Source organism: Phocoena phocoena, chromosome 2 (genome assembly GCF_963924675.1).
Source record: "Phocoena phocoena chromosome 2, mPhoPho1.1, whole genome shotgun sequence".
Classification (NCBI taxonomy): domain Eukaryota; kingdom Metazoa; phylum Chordata; class Mammalia; order Artiodactyla; family Phocoenidae; genus Phocoena; species Phocoena phocoena.
This window is the reverse complement of record NC_089220.1, coordinates 13,602,077-13,624,480: the sequence shown is the minus strand read 5'-3', so window position 1 is coordinate 13,624,480 and position 22,404 is coordinate 13,602,077. Positions and strand designations below refer to the sequence as shown.

Sequence of the window (22,404 nt, the reverse complement as noted above, 5' to 3'; positions counted from 1 at the left end):
GGACATGGTGATTGCCCCATCCTGACTTATTGAAATACCTTTATATCTTGTCTTTAAAATGAATTTTTGAATTTCTTTTAGCAACGTAGTGTCACTTGACTAAGCTGGGTCACGTTAAGTCAAAGAATAAGTGGATGCTGACACTTTTCCCATTTTGCACACCTGGTGGTCCAGGTTCAGACTTCCTGGGTTCTGTCCCAGCTCTCTGCCCGCTAGCTGTGTCATTCTGGGCCCATCACTTAACCACTTAAAGCCTCATTTCTTCATCTTTAAAATGAATTACTAATACTGTATCTCATAGGGTTATTGGGCAAAGAATTTGGTGCATTTGCCAAAAAGAAGCACCCATTAAATATTATCTGTTGAAATTATTATCATCCTTGCTTTTGTGCTTAGACTTGCCCAAAAGCCCACAACAAATCACAAAACTAAACTCAGAAGCCAAGTATTTTGACCATTGCTTTTTCTGAGCTAAATATCAATTTACAGAGTGGCAGCCTTTGTTCTAATTTTGTAATTTAAAGATGTGAAACACTGGGATTAGCATATACACACTACTATATAAAAAATAGATAACCAACAAGGAGCTACTGTATGGCACAGGGAACTATACTCAGTATTTTGTAGTAACCTATAAGGGAAAAGAATCTGAAAAAGAATCGAGATATATACGTATCAATATAACTGAATCACTTTGCTGTACACCTGAAACTAACACAACATTGTGTTAATTTTTTTTTTTAAAGAAAGACATGAAATGCACTTTCCTGCTCACTCTTCTGTGACCAGTCCACACAAACGTGTGCCAGTTTGTGAGCAGCCCGAACACTGAGTTTACAAGAGCAGTGAACTTGGCCATCTGTCCGTGAGCATCCCCAAGACGGGCTATGTCATTCTCACCTGTGTATTCCAGTTGCCTATCGCTGCCCCCAGCAGACAGGCCCACCTGTGGAGAGTGGGCAGGGGGGCGCTTTGATTTTAATAGCACTTGATTCCATTTATAGAGTGCTTACCCCGTGCAGCTCCTTTTCCTAAGCGTTTTATGTGTACTTCTCTCATTTATTCCTAACAACTCCCTGAGTCTCCTAACAGTACCCTCATTTCAAAGAGTAGAAAAATGAGGCATAGAGATTCAAGTATTTTCCGAGGCATAGAGATTCAAGTATTTTCCAAAGTCCTACATAGTTGTGAAGACAGGATTTGTGTCCATACACAGAATTCCTAGCTGGTAAACTATTCTTGACATCTCTATTTATTTTAACTTTTTCATCTTGAGGCCTAACCAAGGTCTTGCTATACCGGATTTCAGATAAAATGTTTTACTTCCCCACCTACCCCCCCATTTGTTTGTAAAGGTATCATTTTAAAACATGAAAAATGGATTTAATATATTTATTTTCAGCATCTTCTGTGTTATAAATGTAAGAAAACCTTTAATATCATAATGTCTCAATACTGCCACCACTTTCAATGTTTCTTTTAAATATGCTTTGAAAACTGTGTGTGTATTTCTGTATAAGCCAAATATCTAATTTTAAAACGTTGCATAGAGTCTCGTTTGTTTTTACTAGTTTTCTGGCTTCTAAGGAAATTAGGCTTCTCACTTCTAATTAGTGTAATTAAAATGCAATATGTGTTGAATCATTCTGGGTAATGAAAAAGAAGTTTTTTAAAAAATGAACCTCACTGGATGCTATTCTAAAAGCTGTTTTGAATCTAAAAACAATAAATGCTGGAGAGGGTGTAGAGGAAAGGGAACCCTCATACACTGTTGGTGGGAATGTAAATTGATACAGCCACTATGGAGAACAGTATGGAGGTTCCTTAAAAAACTAAAAATAGAACTACCATACGACCCAGCAATCCCACTACTGGGCATATACCCTGAGAAAACCATAATTCAAAAAGAGTCATGTACCAAAATGTTCATTGCGGCTCTATTTACAATAGCCAGGACGTGGAAGCAACCTAAGTGTCTATCAACAGATGAATGGATAAAGAAGATGTGGTACATATATACAATGGAATATTACTCAGCCATAAAAAGAAACAAAACTGAGTTATTTGTAGTGAGGTGGATGTACCCAGAGTCTGTTATACAGAGTGAAGTAAGTCAGAAAGAGAAAAACAAATCCGTATGCTAACACGTATATATGGAATCTAAAAAAAAAAAAAAAATCATGAAGAACCTAGAGGCAAGATGGGAATAAAGGCGCAGGCCTACTAGAGAATGGACTTGAGGACACAGGGAGGGGGAAGGGTAAGCTGGGACAAAGTGAGAGAGTGGCATGGACATATATACACTACCAAATGTAAAGTAGATAGCTAGTGGGAAGCAGCTGCATAGCACAGGGAGATCAGCTCAGTGGTTTGTGACCAGCTAGAAGGGTGGGATAGGGAGGGTGGGAGGGAGGGAGACGCAAGAGGGAAGAGATATGGGGATATATGTATATGTATAGCTGATTCACTTTGTTATAAAGCAGAAACTAACACACCACTGTAAAGCAACTATACTCCAATAAAAATGTTAAAAAAAAGATTAAAAAATTAAAACTGTTTTGGCGATCAAGGGCTTGTCCACTAGAGGGCAGTAACAACTTTAAAAACAAAAAAAAGTTGACCTGAATCTTTTCTAATTTAATTTTCAATAGATAGAGATATTATTGAGTTTTTAAAAAACAAGTAACTTGACCTCTTTTTTATCCTAGGCAAAGTTGGATATTGCATTTGGAACACACCACACGTAAGCAATTTTTATGAAATGGGGAGGGGAGGATATGAGTTTAATAGATCAAAGGATGCTCTTCAGAAATCGCCCTTAGAGGGACTCACATGTGATGATTTTGCTGGGGGAAAAGCTATCACTTAGGAAGCAGAGGAAAAGGAGTTGTTTCTGAACAGCCTTAAGACCAAGTACCAGGATTCTGGCTCTGGACATGAAAGTCTGAATCTGTGATGCGGTTTCTGCTTTCTCTTGAGGGCGTTCATTATAGCCAACTGAGGGGGATAGATTGTGGTCCGCGGTTACGCATGACTGTACGTGCGGTAGTCACATGCCTATGGATTCCACCACTTTAAAGAGGGTCTTGTGAATTTCATAAGATTCTGAGTTGCATCAAATAGAATATTGTTGGGTCAACTGTGCTGTGATTGAAAGAAAAACTGTTTTACAAGAAATTGTCATCTTGAGAGGCTGGTACCTGTCCCTGCTTCAAGACATCTCAGAAAATTCTCTTAGGATAATTTCTGAGACATTGCAAACAACAGACAGGAGAAACTTTTCTCTTACTTCCTACTTGATACATATCAGCTTGACTCCCGTTTTATTTGAGTCTTACTGTTTAATGGAGCCATTTTACATAATTGTTCTCTAGCTGAGAAAAGAATAAGACATGGTTGCCTCGATTTCAGTATTTTTGTAAATCATATTTCTCTAGAAATATGTCACACTCAAAAGAGTGACAAAGGGCTTCCCTGGTGGCGCAGTGGTTGAGAGTCTGCCTGCCGATGCAGGGGACACGGGTTCGTGCCCCGGTCCGGGAAGATCCCACATGCCGTGGAGCGGCTGGGCCCGTGAGCCATGGCCGCTGAGCCTGCGCGTCCGGAGCCTGTGCTCCGCAACGGGAGAGGCCACAACAGTGAGAGGCCCGCATACGGCAAAAAAAAAAAAAAGAGTGACAAAACCTTATCTTTCTTCTAGACCAGCAGTGGAAACAGGTAGCCTGCTGCTTCAGGCATGTCCCTTTGGGTATCTGTCCCTAAGGCAACAGGGAATCTCATGGGAGGAAGTGTTTGCCCCGAGTCTTTCAGTGACCACTGTTTTCCTGATACTACGCCAAAAACGAGGGCATACGTTCATCATTCTCTTTGTAAGCTTAAAGCTACATTTTGCCAGTCTGTCTCCAGAAAGGAACCAGAGCAGAAAGCACTGAACCACTTTGTGAAAGGATACCTATCAAGCATACATTATCTGGTCTTAGGTGCTCTTGTGTAAATGTTGCTGCATTTACCAAGCACCCCTAATTGGTAACTTTAGTGTAATGGAGGGTTGTTGAGAGTGACCTCAAGCACCTACCTAGCTGGAGTATCAGGCACAGAGCTCACAGAATGCTAATTTCAGCAAAGGATACAAAATAGCACTGAATAGGCCGAGTCAGAATCTTAGGCTCCTATAGCTGCACCACCGTGGGAGACGCTGATGGGCGGCAGTAGTAGTCAGCCGTCCTGGGAGACATTCTGCAGTAAAGCGTCGCACCAGATGGATCTTTGTCCCCCGCCCTTAGCTGGAACCCTAGCCTAAATACCTTACTGATTCCAGAATACATTGAGCAAACCCTGTTTTGGATCCTGGGCATGATTTGCTAGACCTGCAGTGCGGGGTTCCTGTGCAGAGCACATGTTCTGTGCCTGCAGCCAGCATTTCTTGGGCACTTTCACACTGCACTTAATATGCTAGCGAGTCATAGGAGAGCCTGGGTCAGGGGAGGGACTGAGTGCCGGGCCGGCCCAGATCTGACACAGTGGCATTTGAGGGGGATGGAGCTATCCTTTTTTTTTTTTTTTTTTTAATGCTATTCAAAAAATTACTTGGTCCTTTGTCTTCATTTTATAGACTAGAGGCCCCAAGTAGGTAGGCAGTTTTCCTCCAGCCAGTGTTGGGAGACAGGACTAGAACTGCTTATTTTTGCTTAAGTTCTTAATTTACTTTTGTTGTTTCCTCACTGCTAAAATTAAACCTGTTTCCTTTGGCACGCGCACGCACACACAGGTACACACACGCGCGCGCGCTTTGCAAGCCCATTCTTCCTTCGCCTCCAGCACATGCATTTTGCAGGTTAAACCCAGCAGAGTTCCTCATTCACAGTTGAAAGTGCCTAGGGAAGTACTGATAGACCCTTTCCCCACTCTGTAGTATGTGTGTAGTTTACATTTTGTTAAAATGCCAGCATTTTGTAGGAGATTGAACTCATGCCTTGAAATAACTTTCAGTTGTTCATTTTAAAATATTTTAAGAGTTATTCATTAAATATCTATTATATTCTTGAAGCACAGCTCAAGGGGATGTAAAGTGTTTTAAGACATAGTGGCTTTTGTCCTTCCAGCTTTTAGTCTTTGGGTGAGAGAGGCAAGACAAACACATGAGCTAGGAAAGAAGGAAAGCCTTCCAGCTCCTGGTGACAGGTGTGAACACGTCCCCCGCCTCCCCCAACAGAGTGGAGCTGCCACAGTAACTCTGAAGGAGTCTCTGGGGTCACACTTGAGTCAGCTGGCGGGTGCTGACCATGTACTACTTGCGGCCCCATCCCCCAGGAGCTCATGGTCCTCTTAGAGACAGTGAACGTGCTCCATACCTGCTTCCAGGATGCTGTGCAGTCCCGGGGCTTATCTCATAGTGCTTTAGAATGCTGAAGCTCTTTGGTGGCCTCCAAAGCTGGAAGCAAAGGCACCTCCCACGGCCCTGAGAATCCACAGGGGGAGGGAAGCGTCAGATCTGGCTGTGCAGCCTGGAGCAGACTGCAGGATGAGTCTCTCTCCTCTTCGGGCTGTAGCAGGGCCCCCCTCCGTGTGACCCACTCCTGCCCCAGTAGCATGAAGTAGCTGCGGCCTGTCCAGCCCAAGGGAAGCCGTGCACAGCGAGAGGAGGATCCAACACGTGTAATCCAAATAAGCGCTGCTTCCGGTTCACGTGGGGAGCTGGGTAGTCCCCATGAGCTCTCCTAGCCACGGATTCTGCAGTTGTAAAATGGGAATGATAGCGCCTCCTCTGGATTGGGTGGCATTCTGTGTGCTAGCATTCTGTGCGGCTTCTAAAGCAGTGCCTGGTACATAAATGCTCCACAGACATTAGCTTGCCTCCTCCCTGTGCAGGAACAGCTTCACATAGGGGAAATGTCCCTTCTGCCACCCCCGTAGCTTAATAGATAATACGCAGGTTAGTATTCTTCAGGGAAGACCTCATTTCTTTATATGTTTTATCCATTTTTAACTCTGACCTTATTGGGACATGCCATTTTGTCTATGAAAAGATTAATGTGACTCCCCTTAGATTAGTTCTCAATGCTATATGATAGGATTCACTGACATTAGTGCATGATTTTCCTGTTAATTGATACCTTAACTAATGGAAATATTTGTCAAAGTTAAATCATGAATTCGTAACTGGCTTATTCTTAATTACAGTCAGCTACTAACGTGGCAACAGCGTATGTAAATTTGCCCAGATTTCAGGGAGCACATCTCATACGTGGAGAGAAGATTGGCTCAACAGCTGTCTTTTCTCCAGCTTCGCATTAATTTACTATTTGCCAGCTTGGGTTAAATTCTCGTTCTGGCAAGAGCTAAATTTCATCCTCTGTATAGTCTTTTCCGTACTTTTTAATGCTAATAACCCCATTCGGTCGAGATAGTATTTGGGATGTTGTTTACTTGAGAGAACCAGTGGTTCATTTTTTTCCCACGTGTAAACTGACTTCCATCAGTAAATGTTAAGTAGCATTTTGGCCTCCACAGAAATAAGGTAGAGTTACTGCCTTGAGTGAATCTCTAGTTGGGGGAGAGAGAATTTATGTTCCTGAAATAATTAGAAAACCATCGGGAGGCCAAGAACCATCCGAAAGTAGATGGCAAAGTAAAGCAAGGCATGGAAGCAGTAGAGGGAATGTACACCTGGAGTGTTTTACATTTAACAAAACATGTACTGCATTTCATTCTCACATCAGCCCTATGAAGTGAACACGGGGTTGATCCTTTATGCCACAAGTGAGAAGCCGAGGCTCAGGGGACATGGAACGACTCAGATTTTAAATGACTTACGTAGGGTCCTATGGCTTCTAACTGATGAACACTGGTACTTAGGTCTTCCAGCTTCGGATGGAAAGCTCTTATCTGTCCTGTTCCCTCCCTCTCACTGGAATTAAACTAAGAGAAATAATCTGATGACTGGGGAAGCCCCATGGGAAAGAAGGGAATCTCTAGGGCTGATTTGAGTAAAGGGAGAAGAAAAGGGAAGACTTACCTCAAGCCCAGGTACACGCTGGTGACAAGTCTGGCGTCTATAGAGTATGAAGAAAGATCAGTCTCTTGAAAGTGAAGCATCTTTCAAACTTAAACTGCAACCCACAGCAGGAAATGCGTTTGTCATTTCAGTCTGCTGTACCTGTCTGTGCTGATAAGTGCTGAAACCAGAGTTTCACGAACCAGCACTTAAATATATGCAATATACTCTTGAGTTTCTAATTTATTCTGTTGCAGTTTTTTTTTAACGCGAGGTAGCCACAGCGTAGCAAGAGGTTGTGACCATACTCTGAAAACACTGGACAAGAAGATTCCTGTTGTCCCTGATAGTAATGGGTGATGCTGAATAGATAATAAGGAGCCAGACTACAGTGTGGGGAGGGGTTTAAAGTGCCAGGGCTGGCCACGTGGAGCAAAAGTTCATTTACCACCAAATACTCAGCATTTTGGAAGGTGGTTTTCCACTTGTCACTTAAGCAGACTTTGGTAACAATGATGTATGGAAGAAAAGAAGACTAAATGTTCAAAATTGGGATAATGTAATAAGAGTTTAAAGAATTCCTTTAGCTATTGCATTTGCATTAGAAAGGTATTATGAGAGTACCGTTAATGCTTTTTGATCCTTTTTCTGTTTTTAAAGGAAAATGATGCTACTGCTATACGAAGAAGGCCTCCGGGTTGTCATACACACCTCCAACCTCATTCACGCCGACTGGCACCAGAAAACACAAGGGTTTGTAGGGTTCCGTTCATTTCTTCGTAGTCACTGTGTGTGCTGAGAAAGGTCAAAAGCGAGAACATTTGATTTATTCTTTTTCTCCTGTTTTTTAATTGTGAAAAAAACCAGAATTATGGCATAGAAAAGAGACACATGCAAAAAAAAGTGATAGTATTCTTTTACTACCTCCCCCCAGTTCCTCTCTTGAGGTAGCCGGTGTTAACCGTTTAACACATAATCATCCATAACTGCCTTTATTATACCTGTAAACATACGTATTTATACACCGTAGTTTTTTTCTAGTTTTGACAAAATGGCATCATACATACACTCTACAGCCAAGTAGATCCAAGGATCTGAGGCAGGAAAGAGGATGAAAAATGAAAGGCTTGGACCTATTATTTTTCCATTAAGACCCTCCTGATAACTTTCTTGGTCCTCACTTACTCCTGCATCCACTTGTACTTGCCACTTCCCAACAGGTACCAAAAGAAAACTTGGGGGTTGATTGTACACTAAAAATGTCCCCTCACCCCCAGTCAGTTTAGTTTCCCATAAAACAAATCTAAACGGCTGTCTTTTTAGAGCCTGTAACATGGTTGTGAATCTCCAAAAGAATTGAACATGAAGGTTTTTCATGGCTTTATTTTATTTTATTTTTTTAATTACTAACCCTTTGTCCTTGGTGCATATATACCAGATCTAGGTTTTGATCTCCTAAGAGAAGTTTAGGTTTATTTTTAGGGATTTTAGGGACTTGTTCAAATCGTTTCACCCTTTGTTCTCCTTCCCGATAAGGCTTCATTATGACCAGCCTTAATTTCGCTTTCTTTCACTTAAGCTAGTCTGCATGTCTCTGTTTTCCTGTGTTAGAAGGAACTCACCCTTTCAAGGTTCGAGTATCTTCCCCTGCATCTTCCTCCTCATTCCCTCGCTCATACCATTGCCCAGCCTGGGCTAGAGCCCTATTCTGGGACTCTGACTGAACCCAAGTTAGACCTTCAGTTGAGCTGAGACAGAGAACCTCCCAGCCCCCATCCTCTGGGCCTGCTGGACCTGAGTGGGCCGGGCAGCATCACAGCTGCCTCTTCCCTCACACAGCCTTTCCCTGAGCCAGGTGTGTGTCGTCCTCTCTTCACTCCCCTTCCCCACCATAGAAGGTGGCTTGATCCCCTGTCCCCACTGCCTGATGGTTTTCCTACAAACATGTTCTAGTTTCCAAGTGTCCCCACTTAAGATATGCTTCTCAAAATGCAGCAGCGTTCTGACGGGTTCAGGGTCTCGGGGATGGACTGTCTCTAAGAGCCTCAGCCGCGGTGCTTTTTTTTTTTTAACCTCTTTATTGGAGTATAATTGCTTTACAATGGTGTGTTAGTTTCTGCTTTATAACAAAGTGAATCAGTTATACGTATGTTCCCATATCTCTTCCCTCTTGCATCTCCCTCCCTCCCACCCTCCCTATCCCACCCCTCTAGGTGGTCACAGACCACTGAGCTGATCTTCCTGTGCTATGCGGCTGCTTCCCACTAGCTATCTGTTTTACGTTTGGTAGTGTATATATGTCCATGCCACTCTCTCACTGTCACAGCTTACCCTTCCCCCTCCCCATATCCTCAAGTACATTCTCTAGTAGGTCTGTGTGTTTATTTCCGTCTTACCCCTAGGTTCTTCATGACCTTTTTTTTCCCTTAGATTCCATATATATGTGTTAGCATACGGTATTTGTTTTTCTCTTTCTGACTTACTTCACTCTGTATGACAGACTCTAGGTCCATCCACCTCACTACAAATAACTCAATTTAGTTTCTTTTTATGGCTGAGTAATATTCCATTGTATATATGTGCCACATCTTCTTTTTTTTTTTTTCATTTTAACATCTTTATTGGAGTATAATTGCTTTACAATGGTATGTTAGCTTCAGCTTCACAACAAAATGAATCAGTTATATATATATACATATGTTCCCATATCTCTTCCCGCTTGCGTCTCCCTCCCTCCCACCCTCCCTATCCCACCCCTCCAGGCAGTCACAAAGCACCGAGCTGATCTCTGTGCTATGCGGCTGCTTCCCACTAGCTATCTACCTTACGTTTGGTAGTGTATATATGTCCATGCCTCTCTCTCGCTTTGTTACAGTTTACCCTTCCCCCTCCCCGTAGCCTCAAGTCCATTCTCTAGTAAGTCTGTGTCTTTATTCCTGTTTCACCCCTAGGTTTTTCATGACATTTCTTTTCTTAAATTCCATATATATGTGTTAGCATACGGTATTTGTCTCTCTCTTTCTGACTTACTTCACTCTGTATGACAGACTCTAGGTCTATCCACCTCATTACAAATAGCTCAATTTTGTTTCTTTTTATGGCTGAGTAATATTCCATTGGTATATATGTGCCACATCTTCTTTATCCATTCATCCGATGATGGACACTTAGGTTGTTTCCATCTCTGGGCTATTGTAAATAGAGCTGCAATGAACATTTTGGTACATGACGCTTTTTGAATTATGGTTTTCTCAGGGTATATGCCCAGTAGTGGGATTGCTGGGTCGTATGGTAGTTCTATTTTTAGTTTTTTAAGGAACCTCTATACTGTTCTCCACAGTGGCTGTATCAATTTACATTCCCACCAACAATGTAAGAGGGTTCCCTTTTCTCCACACCCTCTCCAGCATTTATTGTTTCTAGATTTTTTGATGATGGCCATTCTGACTGGTGTGAGATGATATCTCATTGTAGTTTTGATTTGCATTTCTCTAATGATTATGAGCATTCTTTCATGTGTTTGTTGGCAGTCTGTATATCTTCTTTGGAGAAATGTCTATTTAGGTCTTCTGCCCATTTTTGGATTGGGTTGTTTGTTTTTTTGTTATTAAGCTGCATGAGCTGCTTATAAATTTTGGAGATTAATCCTTTGTCAGTTGCTTCATTTGCAAATATTTTCTCCCATCCTGAGGGCTGTCTTTTGGTCTTGTTTATGGTTTCCTTTGCTGTGCAAAAGCTTTTAAGTTTCATTAGGTCCCATTTGTTTATTTTTGTTTTTATTTCCATTTCTCTAGGAGCTGGGTCAAAAAGAACCTTGCTGTGATTTATGTCATAGAGTGTCCTGCCTATGTTTTCCTCTAAGAGTTTGATAGTTTCTGGCCTTACATTTAAGTCTTTAATCCATTTTGAGCTTATTTTTGTGTATGGTGTTAGGAAGTGATCTAATCTCATACTTTTACATGTAGCTGTCCAGTTTTCCCAGCACCACTTATTGAAGAGGCTGTCCTTTCTCCACTGTACATTCCTGCCTCCTTTATCAAAGATAAGGTGACCATATGTGCGTGGGTTTATCTCTGGGCTTTCTATACTGTTCCATTGAGCTATATTTCTGTTTTTGTGCCAGTACCATACTGTCTTGATTACTGTAGCTTTGTAGTATAATCTGAAGTCAGGAAGCCTGATTCCTCCAGCTCCGTTTTTCGTTCTCAAGATTGCTTTGGCTATTCGGGGTCTTTTGTGTTTCCATACAAATTGTGAAATATTTTGTTCTAGTTCTGTGAAAAATGCCAGTGGTAGTTTGATAGGGATTGCATTGAATCTATAGATTGCTTTGGGTAGTAGAGTCATTTTCACAATGTTGATTCTTCCAATCCAAGAACATGGTATATCTCTCCATCTATTTGTATCATCTTTAATTTCTTTCATCAATGTCTTATAATTTTCTGCATACAGGTCTTTTGTCTCCTTAGGTAGGTTTATTCCTAGATATTTTATTCTTTTTGTTGCAGTGGTAAATGGGAGTGTTTTCTTGATTTCATTTTCAGATTTTTCATCCATAGTGTATAGGAATGCCAGAGATTTCTGTGCATTAATTTTGTATCCTGCTGCTTTACCAAATTCATTGATTAGCTCTAGTAGTTTTCTAGTAGCATCTTTAGGATTCTCTATGTATAGTATCATGTCATCTGCAAAGAGTGACAGCTTTACTTCTTCTTTTCCGATTTGGATTCCTTTTATTTCCTTTTCTTCTCTGATTGCTATGGCTAAAACTTCCAAAACTATGTTGAATAAGACTGGTGAGAGTGGGCAACCTTGTCTTGTTCCTGACCTTAGTGCAAATGCTTTCAGTTTTTCACCATTGAGGACGATGTTGGCTGTGGGTTTGTCATATATGGCCTTTATTATGTTGAGGAAAGTTCCCTCTATGCCTACTTTCTGCAGGGTTTTTATCATAAATGGGTGTTGAATTTTGTCAAAAGCTTTCTCTGCATCTATTGAGATGATATGGTTTTTCTCCTTCAATTTGTTAATATGGTGTATCACGTTGATTGATTTGCGTATATTGAAGAATCCTTGCATTCCTGGAATAAACCCCACTTGATCATGGTGTATGATCCGTTTAATGTGCTGTTGGATTCTGTTTGCTAGTATTTTGTTGAGGATTTTTGCATCTATGTTCATCAGTGATATTGGCCTGTAGTTTTCTTTCTTTGTGACGTCCTTGTCTGGTTTTGGTATCAGGGTGGTGGTGGCCTCATAGAGTGAGTTTGGGAGTGTTCCTCCCTCTGCTATATTTTGGAAGAGTTTGAGAAGGATAGGTGATAGCTCTTCTCTAAATGTTTGATAGAATTCGCCTGTGAAGCCATCTGGTCCTGGGCTTTTGCTTGTTGGAAGATTTTTAATCACAGTTTCAATTTCAGTGCTTGTGATTGGTCTGTTCATGTTTTCTGTTTCTTCCTGATTCAGTCTTGGCAGGTTGTGCCTTTCTAAGAATTTGTCCATTTCTTCCAGGTTGTCCATTTTATTGGCATAGAGTTGCTTGTAGTAATCTCTCATGATCTTTTGTATTTCTGCAGTGTCAGTTGTTACTTCTCCTTTTTCATTTCTAATTCTGTTGATTTCAGTCTTCTCCCTTTTTTTCTTGTTGAGTCTGGCTAATGGTTTATCAATTTTGTTTATCCTTTCAAAGAACCAGCTTTTAGTTTTATTGATCTTTGTTATCCTTTCCTTCATTTCTTTTTCATGTATTTCTGATCTGATTTTTATGATTTCTTTCCTTCTGCTAACTTTGGGGTTTTTTTGTTCTTCTTTCTCTAATTGCTTTAGGTGCAAGGTTAGGTTGTTTATTCGAGATGTTTCCTGTTTCTTAAGGTAGGATTGTATTGCTATAAACTTCCCTCTTAGAACTGCTTTTGCTGCATCCCATAGATTTTGAGTCGTCGTGTCTCCATTGTCATTTGTTTCTAGGTATTTTTTGATTTCCTCTTTGATTTCTTCAGTGATCACTTTGTTATTAAGTAGTGTATTGTTTAGCCTCCATGTGTTTGTATTTTTTACAGATCTTTTCCTGTAGTTGATATCTAGTCTCATAGCGTTGTGGTCGGAAAAGATACTTCATACAATTTCAATTTTCTTAATTTTACCAAGGCTTGATTTGTGACCCAAGGTATGATCTATCCTGGAGAATGTTCCATGAGCACTTGAGAAAAATGTGTATTCTGTTGTTTTTGGATAGAATGTTGTATAAATATCAATTAAGTCCATCTTGTTTAATGTGTCATTTAAAGCTTGTGTTTCCTTATTTATTTTCATTGTGGATGATCTGTCCATGGGTGAAAGTGGGGTGTTAAAGTCCCCTACTATGAATGTGTTACTGTTGATTTCCCCTTTTATGGCTGTTAGTATTTGCCTTATGTATTGAGGTACTCCTATGTTGGGTGCATAAATATTTACAATTGTTATATCTTCTTCTTGGATCAATCCCTTGATCATTAGGTAGTGTCCTTCTTTGTCTCTTCTAATAGTCTTTATTTTAAAGTCTATTTTGTCTGATATGAGAATTGCTACTCCAGCTTTCTTTTGGTTTCCATTTGCATGAAATACCTTTTTCCATCCCCTTACTTTCAGTCTGTATGTGTCTCTAGGTCTGAAGTGGGTCTCTTGTAGACAGCAAATATATGTGTCTTGTATTTGTATCCATTCAGCCAATCTGTGTCTTTTGGTGGGAGCATTTAGTCCATTTACATTTAAGGTAATTATCGATATGTAGGTTCCCATTCCCATTTTCTTAATTGTTTTGGGTTCGTTATTGTAGGTCTTTTCCTTCTTTTGTGTTTCTTGCCTAGAGAAGTTCCTTTAGCAGTTGTTATAGAGCTGGTTTGGTGGTGCTGAACTCTCTCAGCTTTTGCTTGTCTGTAAAGGTTTTAATTTCTCCATCAAATCTGAATGAGATCCTTGCTGGGTAGAGTAATCTTGGTTGCAGGTTTTTCTCCTTCAACACTTTCAATATGTCCTGCCACTCCCTTCTGGCTTGCAGAGTTTCTGCTGAAAGATCAGCTGTTAACCTTATGGGGATTCCCTTGTGTGTTATTTGTTGTTTTTCGCTTGCTGCTTTTAATATGCTTTCTTTGTATTTAATTTTTGACAGTTTGATTAATATGTGTCTTGGCGTATTTCTCCTTGGATTTATCCTGTATGGGACTCTCTGTGCTTCCTGGACTTGATTAACTATTTCCTTTCCCATATTAGGGAAGTTTTCAACTATAATCTCTTCAAATATTTTCTCAGTCCCTTTCTTTTTCTCTTCTTCTTCTGGAACCCCTATAATTTGAATGTTGGTGCGTTTAATGTTGTCCCGGAGGTCTCTGAGACTGTCCTCAGTTCTTTTCATTCTTTTTTCTTTATTCTGCTCTGCATTAGTTATTTCCACTATTTTATCTTCCAGGTCACTTATCAGTTTTTCTGCCTCAGTTATTCTGCTATTGATCCCATCTAGAGTATTTTTAATTTCATGTATTGTGTTGTCCATCATTGTTTGTTTCATCTTTAGTTTTTCTAGGTCCTTGTTAAATGTTTCTTGCATTTTGTCTATTCTATTTCCAAGATTTTGGATCGTCTTTACTATCATTATGCTGAATTCTTTTTCAGGTAGACTGCCTATTTCCTCTTCATTTGTTAGGTCTGGTGGGTTTTTATCTTGCTCCTTCATCTGCTGTGTGTTTTTCTGTCTTTTCATTTTGCTTATCTTACTGTGTTTGGGGTCTCTTTTTTGCAGGCTGAAGGTTCGTAGTTCCTGTTGTTTTTAGTGTCTGTCCCCAGTTGCTAAGGTTGGTTCAGTGGGTTGTGTAGGCTTCCTGGTGGAGGGTACTAGTGCCTGTGTTCTGGTGGATGAGGCTGGATCTTGTCTTTCTGGTGGGCAGGTCCACGTCTGGTGGTGTGTTTTGGGGTGTCTGTAGACTTATTATGTTTTTGGGCAGCCTCTCTGCTAATGGGTGGGGTTGTGTTCCTGTCTTGCTAGTTGTCTGGCATATGATGTCCAGCACTGTAGCTTGCTGGTTGTTGCATGAAGCTGGGTGCTGGCGTTGAGATGGAGATCTCTGGGAGATTTTCGCCCTTTGATATTATATGCAGCTGGGAGGCCTCTTGTGGACCAGTGTCCTGAAGTTGGCTCTTCCACCTCAGAGGCACAGCACTTACTCCTGGCTGCAGCACCAAGAGCCCTTCATCCACACGGCTCCTTAATTTGGGATGATTCGTTGTGTATTCATGTATTCCACAGATGCAGGGTACATCAAGTTGATTGTGGAGCTTTAATCCGCTGCTTTTGAGGCTGCTGGGAGAGATTTCCCTTTCTCTTCTTTGTTCTCACAGCTCCCAGGGGCTCAGCTTTGGATTTGGCCCCGCCTGTGCATGTAGGTCCCGGAGGGCGTCTGTTCTTTGCTCAGACAGGACGGGGTTAAAGGAGCCGCTGATTCGGAGGCTCTGGCTCACTCAGGCCAGGGGTAGGGAGGGTCACGGAGTGCGGGGTGGGCCTGCTAGTGTTGGAGGGTCTCCTGCAGAGGCGGGGGGCAGCTGTGGCTCACCAAGGGACAAGGACACTGGCAGCAGAAGTTCTGGGAAGTACTCCTTGGTGTGAGCCCTCCCAGAGTCTGCCACATCTTCTTTATCCATATAAGACACTGATGAAAGAAATTAAAGATGATACAAATAGATTGAGAGATATACCATGTTCTTGGATTGGAAGAATCAACATTGTGAAAATGACTCTACTACCCATAGCAATCTACAGATTCAGTGCAATCCCTATCAAACTACCACTGACATTTTTCACAGAACTAGAACAAAAAATTTCACAATTTGTATGGAAACACAAAAGACCCCGAATAGCCAAAGCAATCTTTAGAACAAAAAATGGAGCTGGAGGAATCAGACTCCCTGACTTCAGACTATACTACAAAGCTACAATAATCAACATGGTATGGTACTGGCACAAAAACAGAAATATAGATCAATGGAACAGGTTAGAAAGCCCAGAGATAAAACCACGCATATACGGTCCCCTTATCTTTGATAAAGGAGGCAAGAATATACAGTGGAGAAAAGACAGCCTCTTCAGTAAGTGGTGCTGGGAAAACTGGACAGGTACATGTAAAAGTATGAAATTAGAACACTCCCCAACACCATACACAAAAATAAACTCAAAATGGATTAAAGGGCTTCCCTGGTGGCGCAGTGGTTTAGAGTCTGCCTGTTGATGCAGGGGACGCGGGTTCGTGCCCCGTTCCGGGAAGATCCCACATGCCACGGAGCGGCTGGGCCCGTGAGCCATGGCTGCTGAGCCTGCGCGTCCGGAGCCTGTGCTCTGCAACGGGAGAGGCCACAACAGTGAGAGGCCTGAGTACTGCAAAAAAAAAAAAAAGTGGATTAAAGACCTAAATGTAAGGCCAGACACTATCAAACTCTTAGAGGAAAACATAGGCAGAACACTATGACATAAATCACAGCCAGATCCTTTTTGACCCACCTCCTAGAGAAATGGAAATAAAAACAAAAATAAACGAATGAGACCTAATGAAACTTGAAAGCTTTTGCACAGCAAAGGAAACCATAAACAAGACTGAAAGACAACCCTCAGAATGGGAGAAAGTATTCTCAGTGCTCTTAATCCACCGAGTTTCTGGTAAACAAGGTCTTTGCTGCCCCAGGAGCTTCTAAGCTGCTAGCTTGCATTCTGCGATTCATGACTCATATGTAGCCCCATTTAAAAAAGGAAGTGATATTAACATAGCTTGTTCTTGAGGGAACAATAATTAACATAGCTAAAGGGATTTATTGAATTGGCTCTCCTGTGGCTCAAAGAATCCCACCCACAGCCTCTAGCGCCTCTGGAGCTTGAGTTTATAGGCAGCCAGGCCTGTTTCCTTAGGCATCTCTGGGTTGGCTACTATGGGGAAGGGATTAAGGGTAAATGGCTCTGGTGTTCATTTTTCTCCTTTATTTAAAAAAACTTCACGTGGTTCAAAACTCAGAAGTACCAAGGGTATGAAATCTCCCTCCAACTTTCCTCTGCCGGCCAGCCCAGAATAGGAGGTGCTGTTACCTCACGTTTAGTCTAGCTTCTACTCTCTCTGATACTTTCATGTCGTGAGTTGTAACTTTTTTAAATATTGGCTTGGCCAAAAGGTTCGTTCGGGTTTTTCCGTAAGACCTTATGGAAAAACCCAAATGAACTTTTTGGCCAGCCCAATATTTAAAAGTAGTTTTTTTGTGTAATCTCATTTCCTGGTCATCCTATCATGGCTCTGCTGATTCTTGCCTTTTCCACATGTGTTCCAGCCATCCTTTTCACCTGCTTCTTGGTCCACCTGTTAATTTCTCAATTTTAAAATTATTTGGCCCAGGGTGATTTCTTTTCTTATTTTTGAAATGTTGGAAACGCCTCACATCTTGGTATCCTCGTTTAGAAAGTCGTCATCTGTCATGTTCCTCATTCAGAACTCTCGTGAGTGAACCTCTAATCCAGGAGGAGCCCCACTCACCCTGTCGGCTCCGAGTTGCTACTGGGAGGAGAGACCTTAGCCAGCCAGCCCGACATGGTCGCGTTACACGCACAGGGTCCGAGGGAGGCCCAGAGGGGTCACCGAGCTTGCCCAGAATGACACAACCAGGTAGTAGCAGATCCAGGTCCAGAGCCTGGACTCCCGTCCTGGTCACAAGTATAACCCCTCATGCGAGGGGTCACCTCGAGGTGGGAAGGGAAGGTGTGACTTGTCACTGCTAGAAACGTGTACAGAATTCACAAGACGCACAGCCAGGATCCTCGTGGTCCTGGATCCTTCCTGCCCTGACAGCCTGCCTCTTACTAGTCTCCTTGGAGGGCCGCTGAGTGAAAGAGGAATCGGGCAGTTTCTCTTTTGGCTTGTTGGGTAGAAGTGTGGAAATAACCCAAGAAGGGGAAAAAGGCAGACACAGCTTGTGCTTGCTGAGGCTGCTTTAAGTTAGACCCTGTTCATTACCTCTGGGCGCCTTGGCGAGGCAGGGCTGTTAACCTGATTTTGCTGTTGAAGAAACAGCACAAGAAGTTTGAAGCCATACTTCTTTGTAATCTACGAGGGACCACTTCACAGAAGGACTGGGTTTCACTGTGCTTGTTTGCCATTTGTGGGTATGATATAGAAGTTTTGGCAAAGTACACTGACAAAGAATTGATGAAAGATGTCTTTAAAGTTTTTTTACTGAATTATTTGAAAGTCTGAGGTTAGTGTTAATGTAACATAACTAAATGTGGTCTGTACTCATTCCAGACACCAGATGTGGGATATGTATATCCCATATGTTATATATGAAAATGAGTTTGTTTATTGAAAACATTTGCACATTTTTTTCTTAGATAACTTTTATTTTCCACTTGGCTAAAGAGCTACACTGATGTAGGCATGGGCAGAACCTTGCTGGGGTTACTGCTGGTGGTGTGGAGTTGCTATAGCAGTTAGAAGTAGAACACTTAACTGTTGTCATCGAGTCTTTAAAAATGATGTAGAGGTGCGAGCGGGAAGGTACGTGAATGAAGGAGGGAGCATGGAGAGACTGAGTCGGGAGAGGCGGACAGAGGCCAGGTCTTACTGGGTCTTAAATTCACGGTGAGGTTTTCAAAAATAATTCTGAATATGATGGGAACCATTGGAGTGGTGCCATCAGATTTTTTTCATGTTTTATAAGGATGACCTTACCTACCATGGAGAGAGGTAGTGAGAATTCACCTCTTCCTTAGGGTGAGTGCCTAATCGATACAGAGGTACCACTGCGATCAGCTGTGCTTCTGACTGTTAAAGGTTATACATATGTTTTTCCATTCCAGAATGTGGTTGAGCCCCTTGTACCCACGAATAGTCCATGGGACCCACAGATCTGGAGAATCAACCACACACTTTAAAGCTGACCTCATCAGCTACTTGATGGCTTATAACACCTCTCCCCTCAAGGAGTGGATCGATACCATCCAGGAGCACGACCTCTCAGAAACAAAGTACGTGGCGTCTTAGCAGCTTGGGGTGCTTACCTTGAGTGCCATGCGAGGTCTGGGACACGGGGACCCGGCAGGAGATGGCTGTCCTTCGGGACGTGATGAGAACAGGCCTGTCACTGTCTGCGCCTCCTGGTCCTCGGGCACTGAAGTGGAGGCTGGGAGATCTTGCCCCTCACCTGAGTGCCATCACCCCACCCCCTCCCATCCCAGCTGGAGAGCTTTCTCTTAAAATTGCTGAGCTCTTTGCCTGGTACCTCACACTCCGTGGGTGCCCCACCATTACTTGACGTGCTCAAAAATGATTTTGTGTCAGTCTGAAGAGGCATCTCAAGAAAGTGGGTTGGCTCTTAGAATATTTCTTGCTTAATGTTGCTTTTCATGCATATTTTGTGATTTGGGGAGTCCACAAATCACTATGTTCTATAACTTGTGCTTTATATCTTTTTAGTGTTTACCTTATTGGCTCAACCCCGGGACGCTTTCAAGGAAATCAGAAAGATAATTGGGGACATTTTAGGCTTAGGAAGGTAACAGAATTTTTACTATTTTACCATTTTTTTTTAAATGTAATGTATGTTCTGTCCTTTTTCATTTATGATTGGTATATTTTGAAGGCAGCTTCGTAGTATCTCTAGCACAATTCTGGGCAAATAGTAGGCACTTGATAATTGATTGCTAATTATAGTTTCCAATAATTACTTGCATTTTAACATTTTGCCTCATTTATAGGTGTAGAGTTAACAATTCTAAATGGCAAAAGTATATGGAGGTTTTTTATTTCTTGTAATAAAGATAGAGATTTTTTATTCATATAAGTATTATAGCTTTTCATCAGCGCATCAAGGATTTCTAACACAAATTCAACAAAGAACAGAAAATAGTGTTGAGTGAAGACTACAACTGAGCTATGATATGTTTTGTTTGCTGAACCATTGCCCTGAGAACTGTAATTATGGCAATGACATTTGCTGCTGGTGTGAAAATAAGCCAAGAAGGATCTTTAACAAAATAAAACAACCAGCAAGTTAAAGCTTAAACTTTTCTCCACCTCTCTCTAGGAGTCAGTTTATCGACCTTGGTAAATTCCTCAAAGGGGCTTTCTTAAAAGCCCCTCTTTTTCCATAAATTATGTTGTGTGAGAATTCCGCCCGGCCAATGACAACTTTTCACTTTAATTTCCTTTTGTAAGTGAGACCACAGCTGAAAGCGGGCAAGGTCTTGAAGCCACCATCTTTCTGTCTTGGCCTGGGGCGGAGAGGGTCCCACATACTGGCTAAGTGCACAACTTTGTGGGCGGATACCCACACCCGGGGCCAAATCCTGACCTGGTTACGAGCCATGTGATCTTGCCTTGCTCCCTAACCCCTCTTGACATCCATAAAATGGGCATAATAATAGTACTTCCCTCACAGAATTACGTAAGGATTAAATGAGGAAATGAATGCAGGGCATGTGTTGAGTGTTCGGTAAGCGCTAGTGTGTATTAGCCTGTGGGCCAGTGTTCAGAACGGCCAGGTGATCGCACATACTGTACGGCCTCCCAATCTTATTGAAAGCTGAGGAGCATCTTGGAGTTTGCGACCACTTTCCACTGTCAGGAACTCGTGGTGCATCATAGCTGCATTCCAGGGAAGATGGGTGATCAGACGTGTGTTCCACTGAGGTGTAAAGAGAAGCCCAGGGACTTGGCTAGGGTCATGTACCTGATCAAGGACTGAGCCCACAATAGCCCAAAATAGAAGCTGAGTCTTGTTGGCTCAGTCCTGTTTCCTATGCCATGCTGCACCCAGGGTGGAAGTTGAGAACTATTTGGGCTCTTTGGGGAAGTGTGTTTATAAATATTAATGCCTACACTGTGGTAAGGAAAATAATACATATAAACTAGACAATACATCCGTCAGAATATGAGCTCCACTGGGGCGGGAACTGCGGCTTTTTTTTGTTGTTGCCATCTCCAGCCTCTAGGAAAGACCCTCGGTATGTATTTAAATGGATAAAATTTCCCAGTATTTTCTGAATTGTTTCTGCAGCTTTGCATAAATATTAGACAAAGCAGGAAATGCAGGTCAGTCTTCTGCAGTGTTTATGGTAGTATGTATCTATATGTAAATATATTCCCTTTTATTTCCAGAGCATCACAGCTGCCTAGGCCCCAAGGGTTAAACCTGTTTCAAATGATACGAGTCAAAATATACAATAGCTTGACCTCCTAGTATTGTTTAGGTATGTTAAACCATTGCAACTTCAAGGCAAAAATCTAATTTCCTATGGCAGGTTGGTGCTTTATCTGACATTGCTACTAAAATGGGTCTTCTTTTTATTTTTTTTAATCTGTTTTTGCTTTTAGTACAAATCAGAATTTTGGAAGAAGAATACTTGTGTCCACTTACTCCATTAAAATAAAATATCTTCAGTGTTTAAAAATATTTCCCAAAGAAGGAAAAAAAACTACACATGGGTATGAACTTGGTTGCTAATATTTTCAGCCTTTCCTTGTGAACGAGGCATTCCAAGGGCAGAAAGTCATGTTCTGAGTTGTCACAGCATTTCTGTTCACGTGTTTGGAGTAACGGTATCATTCGTTTTTATTCTCTCACAGATTCTGAAAGAGCATGCCTTGTCCATACCTAAAGCAGAGTCCTGGCCTATAGTAGGTCAGTTCTCAAGCGTTGGCTCCATGGGGGCCGATGAATCAAAATGGTTGTGTTCTGAGTTTAAAGAGAGCTTGGAGACACTGGGCAAAGAAAGCAGGGCCCTAGGAAGTGCTGTTCCTCTTCATCTGGTGAGTGTCCCCCTCCTCGAGGTCACTGTCCTTATCCTCTAGTCCAGGGGAAGAATCAAATCAGTCCTTGTTGTCATAGAGAGATGTTTCATTCCGTGGTTTGGGGATGGAAACAGCAGTCCCTTAGCATAGTCATTTGTAATCAAGTGGCCCTAATATCATTTAGTGCTGGGAGCTTGCTGGTTTGCTCAGAGCTCCATCTCAGCCACAGACTAGCCTGCGAATTCTCCATTCCTTCCTTGAGGTCGTCAAGCCAAGGGAAAAAATACTTGATAAAGCATTGCCAGCAGAATTACGAGCATTATTAATTTAGAAACCTTTGAATTAATAATTTTGCATTCAATTCAGTGTTAATTTGTCATTTCAGAGGGAAAAAAGTACTCAAATGGAAATGTAATTTTCTTTCATTGACTGTAAATGCTTTCTGTAGTTCAATTACTAGAAGTTTAATTTTTTTCAGTAAGATGGGAACTTGTGTAAAATTTAAAGCACGTTTTCTAAGTCTTTAGGTATTTCTAATTGAGATTTTCGTTTTCTTAAAAACGAATCTTCATTCCTTTCAACAAATAGTTCTTCCATGTGGTACATTCCAAGTGTTTTTTT

General features: G+C 41.7%; 1 protein-coding gene across 2 annotated transcripts in view; it reads left to right on the top strand.

Annotated features, from left to right (window-relative positions):
- TDP1 (tyrosyl-DNA phosphodiesterase 1) overlaps positions 1-22,404 on the top strand; it is a 78,087-nt gene that overhangs the window by 10,210 nt on the left and 45,473 nt on the right. For both annotated transcript variants that reach the window (XM_065871549.1, XM_065871550.1), the window contains exons 5-9: positions 2,709-2,743; positions 7,655-7,747; positions 18,852-19,019; positions 19,468-19,546; positions 21,619-21,801. In XM_065871549.1, coding sequence (XP_065727621.1) covers positions 2,709-2,743; positions 7,655-7,747; positions 18,852-19,019; positions 19,468-19,546; positions 21,619-21,801 — 558 coding nt within the window. The remainder of the gene's footprint in view (positions 1-2,708; positions 2,744-7,654; positions 7,748-18,851; positions 19,020-19,467; positions 19,547-21,618; positions 21,802-22,404) is intronic.